Source organism: Barbus barbus, assembly GCF_936440315.1.
Source record: "Barbus barbus genome assembly, chromosome: 31".
NCBI lineage: Eukaryota > Metazoa > Chordata > Actinopteri > Cypriniformes > Cyprinidae > Barbus > Barbus barbus.
The window spans coordinates 17,453,412-17,470,386 of record NC_136759.1 but is presented as its reverse complement, the minus strand read 5'-3'; the positions used below and the strand labels follow the sequence as shown (position 1 = coordinate 17,470,386).

At 39.8% G+C, this 16,975-nt stretch overlaps 1 protein-coding gene across 5 annotated transcripts in view; it reads right to left on the bottom strand.

The window, feature by feature from the left end:
- LOC306851013 (neural cell adhesion molecule 1-like) overlaps window positions 1-16,975 on the bottom strand; it is a 104,650-nt gene that overhangs the window by 15,428 nt on the left and 72,247 nt on the right. For all 5 annotated transcript variants that reach the window (XM_079387025.1, XM_079387026.1, XM_079387027.1 and 2 more), the window contains 2 exons: window positions 9,451-9,575; window positions 9,193-9,373 (listed from right to left, as the gene is read on the bottom strand). In XM_079387025.1, coding sequence (XP_079243151.1) covers window positions 9,193-9,373; window positions 9,451-9,575 — 306 coding nt within the window. The remainder of the gene's footprint in view (window positions 1-9,192; window positions 9,374-9,450; window positions 9,576-16,975) is intronic.

The window sequence follows — 16,975 nt, the reverse complement described above, 5'->3', positions numbered from 1 at the left end:
CCCATAAACACCAGTGACAGTTAAGATCATGATGATATGATGGCAACTGGCACAACATAAATGCTATTTATGACAGATTAAAGTCTTAGTGTGTCTTTGTAAATTAAACACATACAACCGTTCAAAAGTTTGGGGTCAGTAAGATTTCAAAATAAATAAATGCATAAATAAACACTTTTTATTCTGCAATTACATTTTATTCATCAAAAGTGACAGTAAAAACCTTTATAATATCAATTTCAAAAAATGCTATTCATCAAAGAATCCTGATGATTCCATGAAAATATTAAGCTGCACAACTGTTTTCAACATTCATAATAAGAAAAGTTTCTTGAGCAGCAAATCAGCATAATATTATAATGATTTCTGAAAGATCATGTGACAAAGTCTAATAATATTTTACAGGACCACTGTTTTTACTGCACTTGTTATTTATAACTGCAGCCTTAAAAACTTCTTTAAAAAATTAAAACCTACAGACCTCAAACGTTTGTAGAAATAAAAAAAGGACATTACAACAGTATATAAAAAATGAATTTAATAATGCCACGTGTGAACAATAGCCCTAGTGATGACTATAATACAATGCTGTTTTTCCCCAAACATTACAGTAAGTAGAAGCCTCAAAAAGTATTTTAAGTAATAAAATAACATCTGAAAGGTTTGTTACAAAGTTCAGTCCCAAAGGACTGGTACAGTTTTAGTTCAAACAATCCGTAGAGCAAAAGAAGAATATAAGAAAGACAAGATATATTCTTTCTCTGCTTTTAACTTAGTGTTTCACTCTCTCATTCTTTAAGGTGAAACCTGTCATTACTGCATCATTAGCAGCACTACATGGAATTGCAAAAGTAATTGTTATTTCCAAACACACAGAATCCCACAGAGGCCATACATTATTATTATTTGCTCTCTAAATGCTTATTTCATGACCTTCTGTTTCATAATTTCTTCATTGTTTTTGCAACTATTCACTAAGCTCCACCCCTCTAGATTATTGTTAAATTGCATTTAAAACTACCCAAAAACAGATCCTCCATAAACTTGCAATAAAAAATTAAAACAGTTGCTAAGGTATGATTAATAATTAGAGTTTTAAGGCGGGGCTTAGCGTTCAGTTAATTCCATCTGGTGCCACTAGATTGACACAATGCAGTTTTACTTACACAATACAGTGCAAATGTCTATAGACTGGATGCGATATAAAAAAAAAAAGTTACTTTTTTAATGGCATAAATTAAAAAGCACAGTCATTTTAAGCATTTGGTCATCTGAAACTGAATATTTTTTTGTATTTGCTTAAGTTGTAATTGGAGTTACTTTGTCTATGAGGCTCAGTGTTCCCAGCACATTAGAGAGATACAGAGACATATCATGCAGAGGATCCTCAACATGAGGAGAAGACATTTCCTCGGCTCTATCAAAGCAAAAGCAGCAATAACGGAGAGAGCAGAAGGGACACTAGAGTGGAGGAAACTGAAGAACCACTCTGAGTGACTACAAAACACAAAGACCAACAAAAAGATCACAGGCAGAAACAAACATTCATGCAATAACCACAACAAAGGGAAGGAGGAAGAGTATTGGCACCAGGACGTTTGCGTTATGAGTGCATGTGATGGTCCGTCCATTTTCCAAGCCCAGGAACAACGACAGGACAACAGAGAAACAAGGAAAAAGGGAAATGGGAAGAGAGAGAAAGAGAAAGAGAGAAAAACAAGAGGCAGAAAAATAAGTCAAACATGGAAACAAATTTTCAAAATGAAAACGTAAAGTGGGGATAAAAGGGAAAATGAATGAAAGCACAAGCTGAGGGTGAAAGAGAACATATGTGACAACAGTTGGGCCATTCTCAGTACCGCTGCCATGGACGTCTGTGACTTACAGTAATACTTTTATGTATACTTATTAGGGCCGGGACTCGATTAAAAAAATTAATCTAATTAATTAGAGGCTTTGTAATTAATTAATTGAAATTAATCGCATTTTAATCGCATATAAATATTTGACCTGAGAATAGTGAGAAGTAAGTTTTTTTATATGGATTTTTAAATTTCCCATCCACAGGGCCAACCAAAGCGGTCTCATCAGCTTCTTTGTCCATGTTCACTGTGGTTTGTTTTTGGCTGTTTCTCAATATGCGTTCTTCAGCGATCTTGCGTCCTTGTGTTCTCGTTCTACGTCATCATTAACCGCCGAAGTTCAGTTCCAATTCTCAAGAACGCAAGTACAGAGGATGCATGAAAGTGCCCGGATATGTTCTTGAAACTGAGGATGCATCGAGTGCAGACTTGAGAGAATCGAGCCGTTAGAAATCCCAGAAAATGCTGTGGGTGGCCGGTGTACGGAAGCCTGTAAGCTTTAAAGTCGCTCTCACAAATACTTAACGGCTCTTCAAGTTGAAAGTAAACATTTATCGTTTTGTTTTGGTTAATTTTAATAAAGTTATAAGACCCGGAGAAAGTCTGCATTTTTATTGGCATATTAAATTGAATCTTAACAGTAAAACATATAACGCTGTAAAATAAAACACAATACAATTATATGAAAGTAATATCTATAATAGTATGAAATGTTTTAATAAGTTATGACATTTTGTAATATTGATTGTTCATTGGCCGTTTCTTATGCTGAGACTATGCGGTCAGTTAAGCAGGAACGCAGTAATTCAATTCTCATAAGTGTGCGTTCTGTGTTCTCGCGTCCTTCCGAGTTCGTTCTTCCAAGGAAGCTTGGCAAGACCGGTCTCCACGAGAACGCAAGTCCGTTCGCTAGTTGGTGCTCCAGTATAATCGATCCGCCGAAACTCATCCAGTGAGAAACGTTCCGCGGTGCAAAAATAAGTGCGATTAAAATGCGTTAAAAAAATTTAACGCGTTATTTTTGTGTAATTAATTAATCTAAATTAACGCGTTAAAGTCCCGGCCCTAATACTTGTATATATATATATATATATATATATATATATATATATACACATACATACATACATACACACACATACTGTATATCTACACTTATGTATGTATATATATATATATATATATGTGTGTGTGTGGAAGGGAAAATATGATTTCTCTAAGTACTTCAGCAGTAACATCAGAGGAAATGATTATACAAAACTGAATTAAAACTAAATAAATAAAAATAAGAAAATTAAAAAAAGTTCCTGAAATGTTCTTGCATTAATGGCACCATGTCCTGAGAATGACCCAGTTAACAAAACAAGACATGCAAAAGCCCAGTAAATGGTTTTAATGGGATGGTGAGAGTTGTTTATTGCACTATAACGAGGATAATAACAAGACGATGTTACTGAAGATTATGCAAAACATGCAGAATTAGCACTTCACTCTATAATGTAGACCAAAAACACAGTGTACCTCACAGCCCACACAGCGAGTAGCAGGGACTAAGCTATTTATTATATTTTAGGCTAATTAGAGAGCGCATTTACATGAATTTGGAACCTCAAAAATGGTCTGAAAAATTGCCTTCGAAGATCATGAGGTGCTGCATTAAACAAACAATGCTCTACAGAGCAAGCGGCTAATGAAGAGCTCAGTGCTTGGTAGTTTTGCTTCAGAGTAGATGAGAAATATGTTGAAGAGCTGAATGCAAACAACAGCAGAGCAGCGAGACAATTTGGACCTGAACTCATTTATCAGTGACTGTGACTATGGAACATTTTATTTCATTATTTCATCTAGCAATATTTAAAGCATTAAAATTTATTTTGGAGAAAAATATGTTTCTGTGTGTGTCAGGGTTATTATAGTTAACTAAAATTGAAACAGAAAAATTAAAACCATAAAATAAAAAAGTAAATAAATAAATGTGTGTGTAAACAGCTAGTTTCTCAATGTAATTTATTTTAACTATGATTTAGAAACCCTAAATAGAAACCCTGAAACTAAATTAATATAAATTAATACAAGAAAATGACAATTACTCATAAAAGAGGTATTTATCACTTGTTTTGCTCATTATATATTCAGTATTAACTGTCAAATAAGTAAAAGGATGCCATTTCATAATATTTAAGCTTAAAAAAACACCCACTGAGGCCAAAAATATCCCCTAAAAACTGTAAGTCTGGCAGAAAGGGATAAAGAGTCTGCACCAGACGTTTTCCATAAGGAGGGAACATATTTGTTGTGAACAATGTGCGAAATGCATCCACATTAAATAAATCTCCATTGTGATTGGAGCAGTAATGAAATATGCCTGTACTAACATTGTAGCTCCAAGATGTACACAGTTCATTAACAAACAGCAGAATAATGCATGAGTTCTTATAAAATATTCAGTTAAGAGGTTATGAAATGCCAAATATGATTAAATAAACAGAACACTTGCACACCAGTTGCTGAAAATGGTTATTTTGAGTAAGTACATGCTCAAATGTTACTCAAAATAAATATAAATATGTGAATTGTAGTGGAGAAGCGCTACATTAAAACACTGCAAAATGTTGCAGACTCCTAATACGCCAACATCCAAGCTGTTCTCAACTTTAACGTTCGTTATCACAGTAAAAAATAAACCATGTTTAGTGAAGTTCTAGACAGGAGGTGATGTGGTCTCATTGGCATGCTGTGAGGAGTGCGGTTCTGTACTCCGAGGTGTGAGTGAGACAAACAGCCTTTGGATGTGGGCCATTCACAGCCTAGTATGCCAAAGAGAGCGGCGATTCAGCCCTCCTACTTCCAGAAGGCCGTCTCAGAGAGTTAATGAGAGCGAGAGACAGCAAGGGACAGACAAAGTCTCTGCATTAAGAAGCACCAGATGCTTGTTACATTACAAGTGAAGCAGTGAACCTCAGCTGTGGTCCTGGCACGCCTGACCAGAGTGCAACCCCCAGCTTCTGGGTAGCCGCAGCACACTAGGCAGGGTTCATAAACAGGAAGTGATTCTCCATCAGGCGGGGGGAAAGGAAGATGCACTGGGCTACTGCCCTGCTGCTAAAGCTGAGGGTTAGCCTGGACACAGGTGGATGGAGGCCAAGTCATTAACATTACAGTGACTCAGAGTGTACCTGCATGTGAATGCAAGAGGTCTGCTGATTCTTTTCTTAGAGAAATACAATGTGTTTCGTAAAGTGAACTGACCATGCAAGACTAATTATTACTTTTTTCCAAGAAGAAATGCTGATTTTGTTGAACATGCAAAAGATCAAGCCTGTATAAAATAGTTATTACATTAAAATATAGATATTGACCGAAAAGTAATTAGAAAAGTAAATGATTGTATTAATTTGTGATTTTTTTTGCATTTATTTGGATATATATATTTTTTCTTAATAATATATATATATATATATATATATATATATATATATATATATATATATATATATAATATATATTTATATATCTTAAGATATGTCTATCTTTTAAATGTTGAAGAATTGTGAAGCTAAAAGGAATCCCTGGTTTTAATTATAATTTTGTAATTATATGATCATCCAGAGTCACACCACGTCACAGCTGATTATCCAGAGTCATGCCACATCCTGTCTGCCACCCCAGATATTCAAGGTCAGTATCCTAGTCTGGCATCCAGTGTGAGGGATGCACCGCTGGTGTCTGCATGCGCAGCCGGCATACCCAAACCCACTCACTTTAGCCCTCCTGTCCCTGAACTGATTCCCCTGTCTGTAGTGCTTCCCACAATGGGGATCACTTTATGGTGTATTTGGGCTGCATAAACCACCACTGAAACTCTAGAGACGGCGGCGGCTACTGAGATGTCTCCAGAGGTGGCGGCTGACGCTGCAGAAACTCCTGCTGTAGTGGCGCACGCTGCCGTGTTCCACGAGGCGACGCCTGCTGCAGCTTCTCCAAAGGTGGCGGCTGATGCTGCAGAACCTTCTGAAGCAGCGGTGCTCTCTTTAATTCCTTGCATGGTGGTGGCGCCCAGTAATGCCCTCGCAGCCTGTCATGTCACGGTCAAAGGTACCATTGCTGAACTCTGCATTTGTTGAAACTCCTGATGGTACCGCTGTAGAACCTCTAGAGGTGGCGGCATCTGCTGCAGAACATCCAGAGGTGTCAGTGTATCCACTTATTAGCTCTCACCCTGTCCTGTCACGGCTAAAGAGGCCATCTGTGAACTCTCGCCCTGTCCTGTCATGGCTAAGGAGGCCGTCTGTGAGCTCTCGCCCTGTCCTGTCACGGCTAAGGAGGCCGTCTGTGAGCTCTCACCCTGTCCTGTCACGGCTAAAGAGGCCGTCTGTGAACTCTCGCCCTGTCCTGTCACGGTTATGGAGGCCGTCAGTGAACCCTTGCTTCGCTCTGGGCCGGCCGATAGGGCTGTCCCTGAACTCTCGTCCTGTCCTGTCACGGCTACAGAGGCTAATTATGAACTCTTGTCCTGTTCTGAACCGGCCAAGGAAGCTACCTCTGAACTCTCAGATTTGTCTGTTTCACCCAAGAATGCGGGCTGTGAAATTCCTGACTGTTTTGCGGCGCCTATCGGGGCCATTTGTGAATCCTCGTTCCTGCCTGTTACGGCCATGGAAACTCGAAATGAAGTTTATGTCTGCCCCGTTAACCCTGTCACTGACAAAATAACCACACATGAACTATCTGTCTGTTCAGTTTCAGTCAGCGAACCTCTTGATGATTGTTTTGTGTTCCCTGCCATGGACCCTGAGACCGTGAATGCACTGTCTGTGTTGTCTATCTCTACTCGCCCGGATCTCTGTCTATGCCAGGGTCCTCCGCCTTGTCTGCTCCGACCTGGTGATCTTCTGTCTCGCTCTGTTGGTCTTCTATTCCGCTCTGGTCTTCTGCTCCGCCGTGGTGGTCTTCTGCTCAGGTCTGGTGGTCTTCTGCTCCGCTGTGGTGGTCTTCTGCTCTGTCCTGGTGGGCTCCTGTTACGTCTGCTCCGCCCTGTTGGGCTCATGTCCCATCCGCTCTGCCCTGGTGGGCTCCTGTTCTGTCTGCTCCACTCTGGTGGGCTCCAGTCCCGTCTGCTTCGCTCTGGTGGGCTTCAGTCCCGTCCGCTCTGCCCTGGTGGGCTCCAGTCTCATCCGCTCCGCCCTGGTGGGCTCCAGTTCCGTCGACTCCGCCCTAGCTTCCTGCTCTGCCGGCTCTGCCTTGGTCCCTGGCCACTCCACTCCACTTCCACGTGGACCTGGCCCTCCATCCCTCTCCCTGTTCCGCCTCCGCTCCACCGCCCTCCTGGATTGTATAGGAGAATCTGGAAGCCGCTCCTTGGGGGGGGGGCTATGTCATGAATCTGGTCTATGAACTTCCGTTAACTCACCACCAGAGGTCACTCGCTCACCACATGGACTCTTGCACTGCACTAAGTGTTGCACGTCACCTCAGACTACAATTCCCATCATTCATTGCACGGACGACACACACAGCTGATTGCACTGATCACACACCCTACATAAACCACTTACACCTGCACCATCGAGAGCGTCCTGACGGGCAGCATCACTTCCTGGTTCGGGAACTGCACTATGCAGGACAGACGAGCCCTCCAGAGGGTGGTGCGTTCAGCGGAACGTACCATTCACACCGAGCTCCCTAACCTGCAGGAGATCTACAGCAAGCGGTGCCTGACCAGGGCCAGGAAGATAGTGAAGGACCTCAGCCATCCCAACACTGGACTCTTTTCTCTGCTGCGTTCAGGGAGACGCTTCCTCTCCATGAAGGCGAACACAGAGAGAATGAGGAGGAGCTTCTTCCCGCAGGCCATTCGGAGTCTTAACCTCTCTCCACTCTAAGCACATCACTCCACACTTCCACTTTGCACATTTTCAAATACAATCTGCACTAATTTGTAGAAGGGTTACGTAAGGATAAATGAGTGGGACTTACATACCATTTGTCTTTGTCTTTAGTATTCCTTTACTCACTTATACACTTTACTGCACTGCACAGCACACGGACACTTTATCACTGACATACACTTTACTTTTTATAGAATCTATATAGAATCATATTCTATTTTTATTCTTCATATCTATTTTTATTCTCATATCTATTTGTTATTTTATTTTATTGCTAGTTTATTTCTGTATATATGTTTACTGTGCTTTTTCTATTTGTATTTTTGTAAACTTGAGGTTTTTCTTAATTTTGTTGGACAATTTGTTGGACAGTCGTACAATACATTTCACTACATGTCGTACTACGTATGTATATGTATGTGACAAATAAAAATTTGAATTTGAATTTGAAACCATGGACTTCCTCTTCCTCTCTGCCGAGCATTGTAAAGCGTATATCCTAGCGATAGCTACTCTACAGAGCCCACTCAGTTGTTATAGTCTTGCCTTGCTAGTTTTCTCATGTTTGATACCTGCCCGTGTTTCCTGGATTAACCCTTTGCCTTGCCGTTCGGATTTTGTTTGCATCTCGTTTGGATTATTGCTCGTGTACCTGGATTATCTCTCTGCCTTGCCCTGTTGGATATTGTTCGCCGATCGTCGACCCACGCTTGCCCTAGGATTACACTTTGTCTTGCCTGTGTTGTTCCTGTTTGCCATTTCATGAACCTTGCTTGTTTTGTGACTTGTTTTTGTTGTAACAATATCTTTATCTTTTAAATGTTGCAGAATTATGCAGCTAAAAAGAATATCTGATTTAAATTATGAAATTGTAATTATATATATATATTATATATATATATATATATATATATTTCATATTATAAACACACACACAATTTTTATCCTTTTTTTTTTTTTTTTACATAATATTTTTGCCAATATGCCAAGAATTTCACAAAGTAAAACACTTCTTCTTTTTTCTTTTTTTTTTTTGGTCAATCAGAAAAAGAACTCTACTGAGCATTTGCTGAATAATTGTCATCACGCTTGTTTGTGATCAAAACTGCCCTTCTGTCTCCCCTACTTTGCATATTTGGCTACATCTAAAACAGCTCAAATGGCCAGCTCTTGTATCGCCGTCTCACACTAATCTTATTATATTAAAAATCCCATATGAACCCGCCAAATGTTTTGTCTGTGTGTTTCGTGATCTGCCATGTAGCATGACTCACTGTTTATCATGCAGTGCAAGTGATGGCCCACACTGCATTCACATGTTTGGTGTCATTACAGCTCTGAGTCAGCTGTTAAAATCAGTGTGCTTGAGACCGGCGGCGAAGGTGAACACAGAGAAGGCGGGATGGAAGGAGAGGAGGAGGCGAGGGACGGATGGTGGTTACCTGTGGTTGCTGCAGGCTCAGATGAGGTTCTGAAGGTCAGAGTGCCGGGCTTGGACTTGCCCTGCTGGTTCTCTGCCACCACAAACACGTCATACTCGGTGTCCCACTCCAGCCCGATCAGCAGTATGTACTCACTCACATTGGGCAGACGGATCTCGGGCTTCCAGTCAGAGTCTTCCCTCTGTGTACAATGGCAAAGCATGAAACTTGCAACCAAAATAAGAAGGATCACATAGAATACTCACAGTGGATACTCACAGCTTTGTATCTGACCAAATAATGGGTTATTGGTGACCCTCCATCATCTTGTTTAGTCCATTTCACTTTGAGAGAATTGCCTTTGGGTTGTAGGGTTCCCTCTAGTATAGGGGGACTTGGTTCTCCTACAACAAATCAGTTACAGTGACATTAGAAAAAAAGCATGATAACTTTAAGGAATAGTTCACCCAATTATAAAAATATGTCACCAATTACTTACCCTCATGCCATTTCAAACCTGTAAAACTTTTTCATCTTTGAAACCAAATCTCTACATCAAACAAGCTTCTGTTTATCATATTGCACATGTTCTATGCTTTTACAAATGAATAAAAGCCTAAATAAAATCTGTTCATCATATAAAGTGATCATGTCACTTCAGATGACTTTGATTAAACCATTTGATTAATTTGAACTACTTTTATGATGTCTTTAAAAAAAACTTTTATTAAGCTTAAAAATTTGGGTTGTGTGGACTTGCTATGTCCTTGCTATATTTTTAATGAAACAAATCCCTCATGTTTCATTAAAAATATATTCATTATTGATTTGAAGATGCACAAAAGCCTTATAGGTTTGGAATGACAGAGGCAAATAAATGACAGATTTTTCATTTTTGGATGAACTATCCCCTTAAAAACCAAGATGTGTAAAAGGAAGAAAGGTTCAAACAAGATAGGATATTCAGTATTAAATATTGGTATTATTATTATATGCAGTAACATGTCAATAAATAAGGTGATATTTGGCTATGTTGAGATTTTTGACATTGACTGATAACCATGTCAATAATGTTGAATAACAAAATTGACAGTCATTTGAATTGATAAAAAGTTGAATTTAACATCTTACCATAGTACATATTGTAAAATAAAGTTTAATTCCATTTGATTCGCAATTGCTGTGTACATCTCTTTTGCTGTTATTCAAGCTCTAATGTGCAATTTTCCTATCCATAAAAGCACCCAAAATAAATTATGGTTTTCAAAAATGGTTTCTTATACAGTCCTCCATCTGTTATTGTTCAAATAAACAGGCAGTCACTCCAAACTACAAATAACTCATAATAAAGCAATATTTCTTTAATAAATATAAAAATTCAGCTTTTCTATCCAATTAATTAAATTACTTACAAACTCATGGCACTCGACTTGATTCAAGATTGAAAAAACAACAGAACCTACGGCAGCTTTAAATTGAATTATGTATATCTCAGCATTACACTATTGGCCACCCAGATCTGAAGATATAATTTCTGGCCAATGAACTGCCAGTCAACCACTAATTTTGTGCATTAAAAAGTTGGCAATTTTCCAACTCCCATAATCCTTAGCCTCCTACACGCCAATGATTCCATATAGGCGAGCAATAGAATAATATGACACATGCTGCTTGGATGTGGCTCCTTAGATGAGTAGGCTGATATTTGGAGGTCACGGTGAACTGTGAACATCCCTATAGAGCAGTCATGTGTATTAGCGCACTGTGAATTGGGAATATTTCTATGGCGCTGTTCACTGAGGCCTCTCCTTCACGGGCCATCATGATCCATTTCATTTTAATGATCTGCGAATTCTCGTTTGATTCACTACATTAGTTTGACGCCGCAGAGTGACATGTAACAACCCTGCAGGCAGAAGCTACGCGTTTACACCGCGGATGGAAAAATGAAGGCATTTACTCTCATTAAGGCAGTAATTAGCTATTAGCCTGTACGAGAGAGATGCTTTCACAATCTCAATTTACAGGCATTTTTCTTTCATTTTGTTTGTACTTCTTGTTTAGTCTGATAGTAATCACCATCATATAAATTTTGTTTATGCAGTAGTGAAATGATCAACTCTCTATGGATCTTCTCCTACAAAACACTCTTGTAACTGCAAAAACTGAATGAGATGTGATAAAAATGCAGTAATTAATCTTAATGTGTTCTGGGGTCATAAAAGTGCAGCATGTAAAATCGCAGAAGCCCCACTAACTGATGCGAGGAGCTCCAATCCCAAACAATCAGCTCAATTAACAAGCAGCTATTCTACTCGACTGACAGTTTAAAGGGTCATCAATAAACGCTCATCTCTTAAATAATGAAAGTGCAGCACTGCATGATTAATACCATCCTCCTTGGCCATCTGTCCCTACAGGATACAGTGAATGAAATGATCATTACACAAGGGAGCAAACAGCAGTAAATTAAATGAGACTAAAAATAAGAGTTTTACACGTTTGCAAATGAACTTGCATGTTCATTATCTTAATGGCAGCTACATTGAGATATTCTGGGGGGAATTCACCAAGAATGAATTGTGCCATTTATTTGCACGCGCTGACTGCGTTGTTTTAGCAACAGATTTTGCTAACGGCGTTATGCAAATTAGGTAATATCTCAAACACACCCCAAAATGGCCTAATTTGTAGGTTGCTAGTGAGTACTAGGTTGCAGAATTGGGCTTTCAATTCCATCAGTTGGAATTTGAGCTGAACTGGCCACAACCACAGGAAGTTGAGGCATATAAACAGTTATAAACTTTTAAAAACTTTTTTTTACAACATTGAAGGAAAAAAAAATATGCTGCATTCTTTGAAATTCATTTACTTCCTTGCATTCAAATTCGAATTGAAATTCTGCAGCCGGTTTGATACCTTCCTTCAAATTCTGTAATCAAATTGGAATTTTAAAAGTCAATTTAGTTTAAACTGGGAATCTATAATGACCCTTGTTTACATAGAAAGGAGGCATGTTAAAATAATAACAATTACTTAAACGAATAGTTCACCCAAAAATAAAAACTCTTATCATTTACTAACCCTCATTCCATTCCAAAACCATAAGACTTTTGTTCATCTTACGATCCTGATGCGAAAGGACTTTCCCTATTGCTGCGTTGAAATCGCATACTGTCTAGTACAGGGATCCTCAAATTTGGCTCGCAAGATCCACCTTCCTGCTGAGTTTAGCTCTAACCCTCATCAATACTAAATACAATCAATACTATATACAATTTGACTGATTAGCACACTTGAGCATGCTAATCAGTGTCTTCAGGATCATTAGAAAATCACAGGTAGGTGAGTTTGATCAGGGTTGGAGCTAAACTCTGCAGGAAAGTGGATCTTGCGAGCCAAATTTGAGGATCCCTGGTCTAGTAGGTAATAAATTTGGTTAGAAACTTGCTTCGCGGCTGTTAAAAAAAGTAATGTGTGCCATGTTTTCATGTGACCTATGGCATCAGTTGTGTCGCTTTCACAACTCCCATGGCATCATGGGATACTAAAGTCCTTTATCTATCGGATGTGCATTTCAGAATTTATGCGCATTTGCTGAAAGTAGTAGGTCATCTGGGTACTTTTTGCCTACTATTTTATGAATACTACAAATTCAGAAATACTCAACTCACAAACTGTTTTTTGTCTAGTATGGAAACAGACATATTGGGTTGTAGGGTATGTCTTTATGAACGTTTTGAAATTTTTGGATTTTCAATGGGTGGACAAGAATGATCAGAGAATATCAAAAATACCCATATTTGGTATTCCGAAAATGAACAAAAGTCTTATGAGGGTGACTAATAAATCACAGAATTGTATTTTTTGGGTGAGCTATTACTTTAAATGTACATGGCACTATTTAACTGCTTGAACTGGATTGTGTGTGGTTTGTAATAAGACGTAATATGGCGCAACTGTTTGCCTCTTTTTGTCTTATAAAAAGATAAGCAAAACAGACCAATATACTCCAATCACAGAAACATCGTAAAACCTATATCATTATTCAAGGTGTGCAAGCAAAATAACCAACTGTGCAATGAAAAGAAAGTCACAATGTTTTTTTCTGTACAGAGTCATCATAAAATTTACATGCAGGCAAAAACAACCAAAACATCAAAGGACAAACTTTGGAGAGGAGAGGAGGACCCCTCTAAAAGGTTCAAAGGTGCGCTGAAAGGAAATGAGGTACTGTGAAAGTTACTGAAACATGCTTGAAACCGGAGAATAAATAAACCATTGAGATCAACCACTCGCAGCGTCTACTGTAGCATTTTTTTAGGGCTTTCCTAATTTGGATATAATTGTACACTGGTAGCAGCATATCCAAAGCAGCACAGGATGAAAGGACGTCAGTGTAGAGCGTCTGTAAACCCGCTGCTTGTCAAAATGTTTAGACTGAACATAAAAGAGCGAGATCGTTGTACCCAGCGATCGCTCTGGGGAAATGTTTTTCAGCTCCAGAGCTTTTGATGTCATTTCCATGGTTGGCAGGACACAGCATCAACTTTTTTTTCCTTTTCTGATTGCATATTCACCACGGTAGATAATTTGTGCAGTCAGAGCGCAGTGGTTGCTCAAGGGTAACAGTCTCCGTTAAAAATTGGGAATGGATGAATTTTCATGACCTGTCTGAGGGGATTTAATTCTAGAAATGTGACAGGAGTGAGTTATAATGGCTGCTTAGGGATGAATGCGGTGATTCCGATGCGAGTGAAGGCTAATCCTGTACATGAGAGGATGGAGCCGGGCCCGAGTGTTTACCTTCTGCTGGTCAGTGTGGATGATGACATCACCAGCACCATGCAAGCCACATGACACAGTCACATCATATGCACGCACATGATTGGTTGAAAGGAAATTGGAAGAGGTTGCATGAAAGATACAAAAATACAGACACAAATGTAACTATGTGAAAAAAAGAACAAGTCAAGGGTTAGAACAAACTGCAGAGAAACATAAAACCAAGCAACTCAAAATGGCAGATCACAACATTGAGCACAGAAGCAGAGAAACACTGAGCAGGATTTCCTCTGAGAGACTGAGCATATGGTCTGGTTTAAACACAACTGAAAGGTTGTGGCTAGAAGGGATACAGCTAAAACTGGAAGCTAACAATAAATTAAATGTCCTACCTCTTAGATTGTGTTTTATTAATGTCTACACCTACCCCTTACAATAATGCAAAAAGAGTAATTATTGTTGTACAGAGTGACAAAAATTACGCTATATTGATGTGTGCATGCCCAGTAGTTTTAGCTGAATACCCTCTAGCCTTAACCCAACTGAAAATCACTCAAACCAGTTCAATTCTTACATGTTCTGAAGAAAACGTGAGTGGTGACTGTACAAAACCTGGTGTGGTGTGGCAGTTGCTACGGTGTTACTATGCACTTGCTTGGCAGTCACTGTGTTGCTATGCAGTTGCAAAATTGTTCTGTAGTGTGTAGTGTGTTGCTAGGGTGATTACACGGTTAGTAGGGTGTTCTTGGTTGTTGCTACTGCATTGCTATTTGGCTGTTGAAGTGGTTGAGCATTTCTTTCAAAGCAGTTGCTAGTGTGTTCTGAACTTCTTGGTGGTTGCTACAGTATGGCACTAGTTGTTTTCTGAGTGGTTGTCAGTGTGTCGGTTGTCAGCATGTTCCTATGCAGCTGAAAACTGTTCTGTTTTTTTGTGTTGCTATGCTGTTTGTAAGGTGCTCTTGGCGGTTGCTATGCAGTTGCTTCGGTGTTCTTGGTGGTTGCAATGGCACTGGTTGTTAAAGATTTATGAGTGGTTGTCAGAGGGTTGCTTGTCAACTCCTTAGCAACCACAAAGAACACCTTACAAACAGCATAGCAACACAAAGAACCACTCAGGGGTGTGTTTCCCAAAAGCATCGTTAGCTAACTATGGTGGTAAGTCCCATTGAACTCTATTGGTAACGACGGAACTTGCGACCATAGTTGCTTTTGGGAAACGCACCCCTGAGTGGTTCTTTGTGTTGCTATGCTGTTTGTAAGTTGTTCTTGGTGGTTGCTAAGGAGTTGGTAAAGTGTTCTGTGCTGTTAATACAGTGTTGCAACAGTTTGTGGTGTTCTGTGCTGTTAATACAGTGTTGCAACAGTTTGTGGTTGCTAGTTTCCCAGTTGCTGTTAACTATATCTAAGTTGTTCAAAGTGGTTCTTTCTAAGCAGTTGCTAGGGCGTTCTTGGTGGTTGCTATGGCACTGGTTGATAAAGACATGTTAAAGTGGTTGTCAGTGTGTTGGTTGTCAGCTTGTTGCTATGCAGTTGAAAAATTGTTCTGAGTGGTTCTTGGTGTTGCTATGCCGTTTGTAAGGTGCTCTTGGTGGTTGCTATGTAGTTGCTTGGGCGTTCTTGGTGGTTGCTATGGAGTTGCTAAAGTGCTCTGTGTGGTTAATATGGTGTTGCTACAATTTGTGGTTGCTACAGGTTTCCCAGTGGTTGCCAGCCTGTTGCTATGTGTTTCTTAAGTTATTCAAAGTGGTTCTTAGTGTGTTGCTATGTCTAAGTTGTTTTTGGTGGTTACTATGGAGTTGCAATTTGTTGGTAAAGTGTTCTGTGGTGTTGCTACAGTATGTGGTTGCTACAGTTTTCCCAGTGGCTGTTAACTATAGCTAAGTTGTTCATAGTGGTTCTTTATAAGTAGTTGCTAGGGTGTTCTGGGTGGTTGCTATGGCACTAGTTGTTAAAGACCTCCGAATGGTTGTCAGTGTATTGGATGACAGCATGTGGCTATTTGGTTGTTGAAGTGTTCTGAGTGGTTGTTGGAGCCTTTCTTTCTAAACAGTTTTTAGGGTGTTCTTGGTGGTTGCTACGGCACCAGATGCTAACGTTTCCCCAGTGGTTGTCAGCTTGTTGCTATGTGCTTGCTAATTGTTCAGAGTGGTTCCTAACATGTTGCTATGTGGTTTCTAGGGTGTTATGGTTGCTAATGTGTTGGTAAGTGTTCTAAATGTGGTTGTTAGAGCATTTCCAAGCAGTTTTTTCCAAGCTTTGCTGTTGTGAGTGCTTCTTGGTGTGTTGCTATATAGTTGCTAGGGTGTTCTTGGTGGTTGCTATGGTGTCATTATGTGGCTGCTAAACTGTTTTGGGTGGTTGCTATGCGGTTGCTTTGTGCTTGCTAAATTGTTCTGTGTAGTGCTTAACATGTTGCTATTTGGTTACTAGTGTGTTCTTTCTGGTAGCTAAGCTGGATGCTAAAGTTAGTCCATTTCTAAGCAGTTGCTAGGGTGTTCTGGTGGTTGCTATTTGGTTGTTAAAGTTTACTGAGCAGTTGTCAGTGTACAGCTATATGGCTACTAAATTGTTCTGAGTGCTTCTTAACATGTTGCTTAATGGTTCTTGGTGGTTGCTAAGGTGTTGCTAAGAGATTGTTCTAGATGGCTGTGTAAATCTAAATGGCCCACCATCAGGTGTGTATGACATTCTGTTCTCTAGATATGGCTTGGGTGCCTTTCTTTAGATTAAATCTATGTGTTTTTCCACCAGTTTTATCATCCGCCAGGTGAATTAATATTATTGCTTATTAAAGCAATAATATGTTTGTGGGAAGTCGTGGCCTAATGGTTAGAGAGTCGGACTCGTAATCCAAAGGTTGCGGGTTCGAGTCTCGGGCCGGCAGGGATTGTAGGTGGGGGGAGTGAATGTCCAGCGCTCTCTTCACCCTCAATACCACGACTGAGGTGGCCTTGAGCAAGGCACCGAACCCCCAACTGCTCCCCGGGCGCCGCAGCATAAATGGCTGCCCACTGCTCCG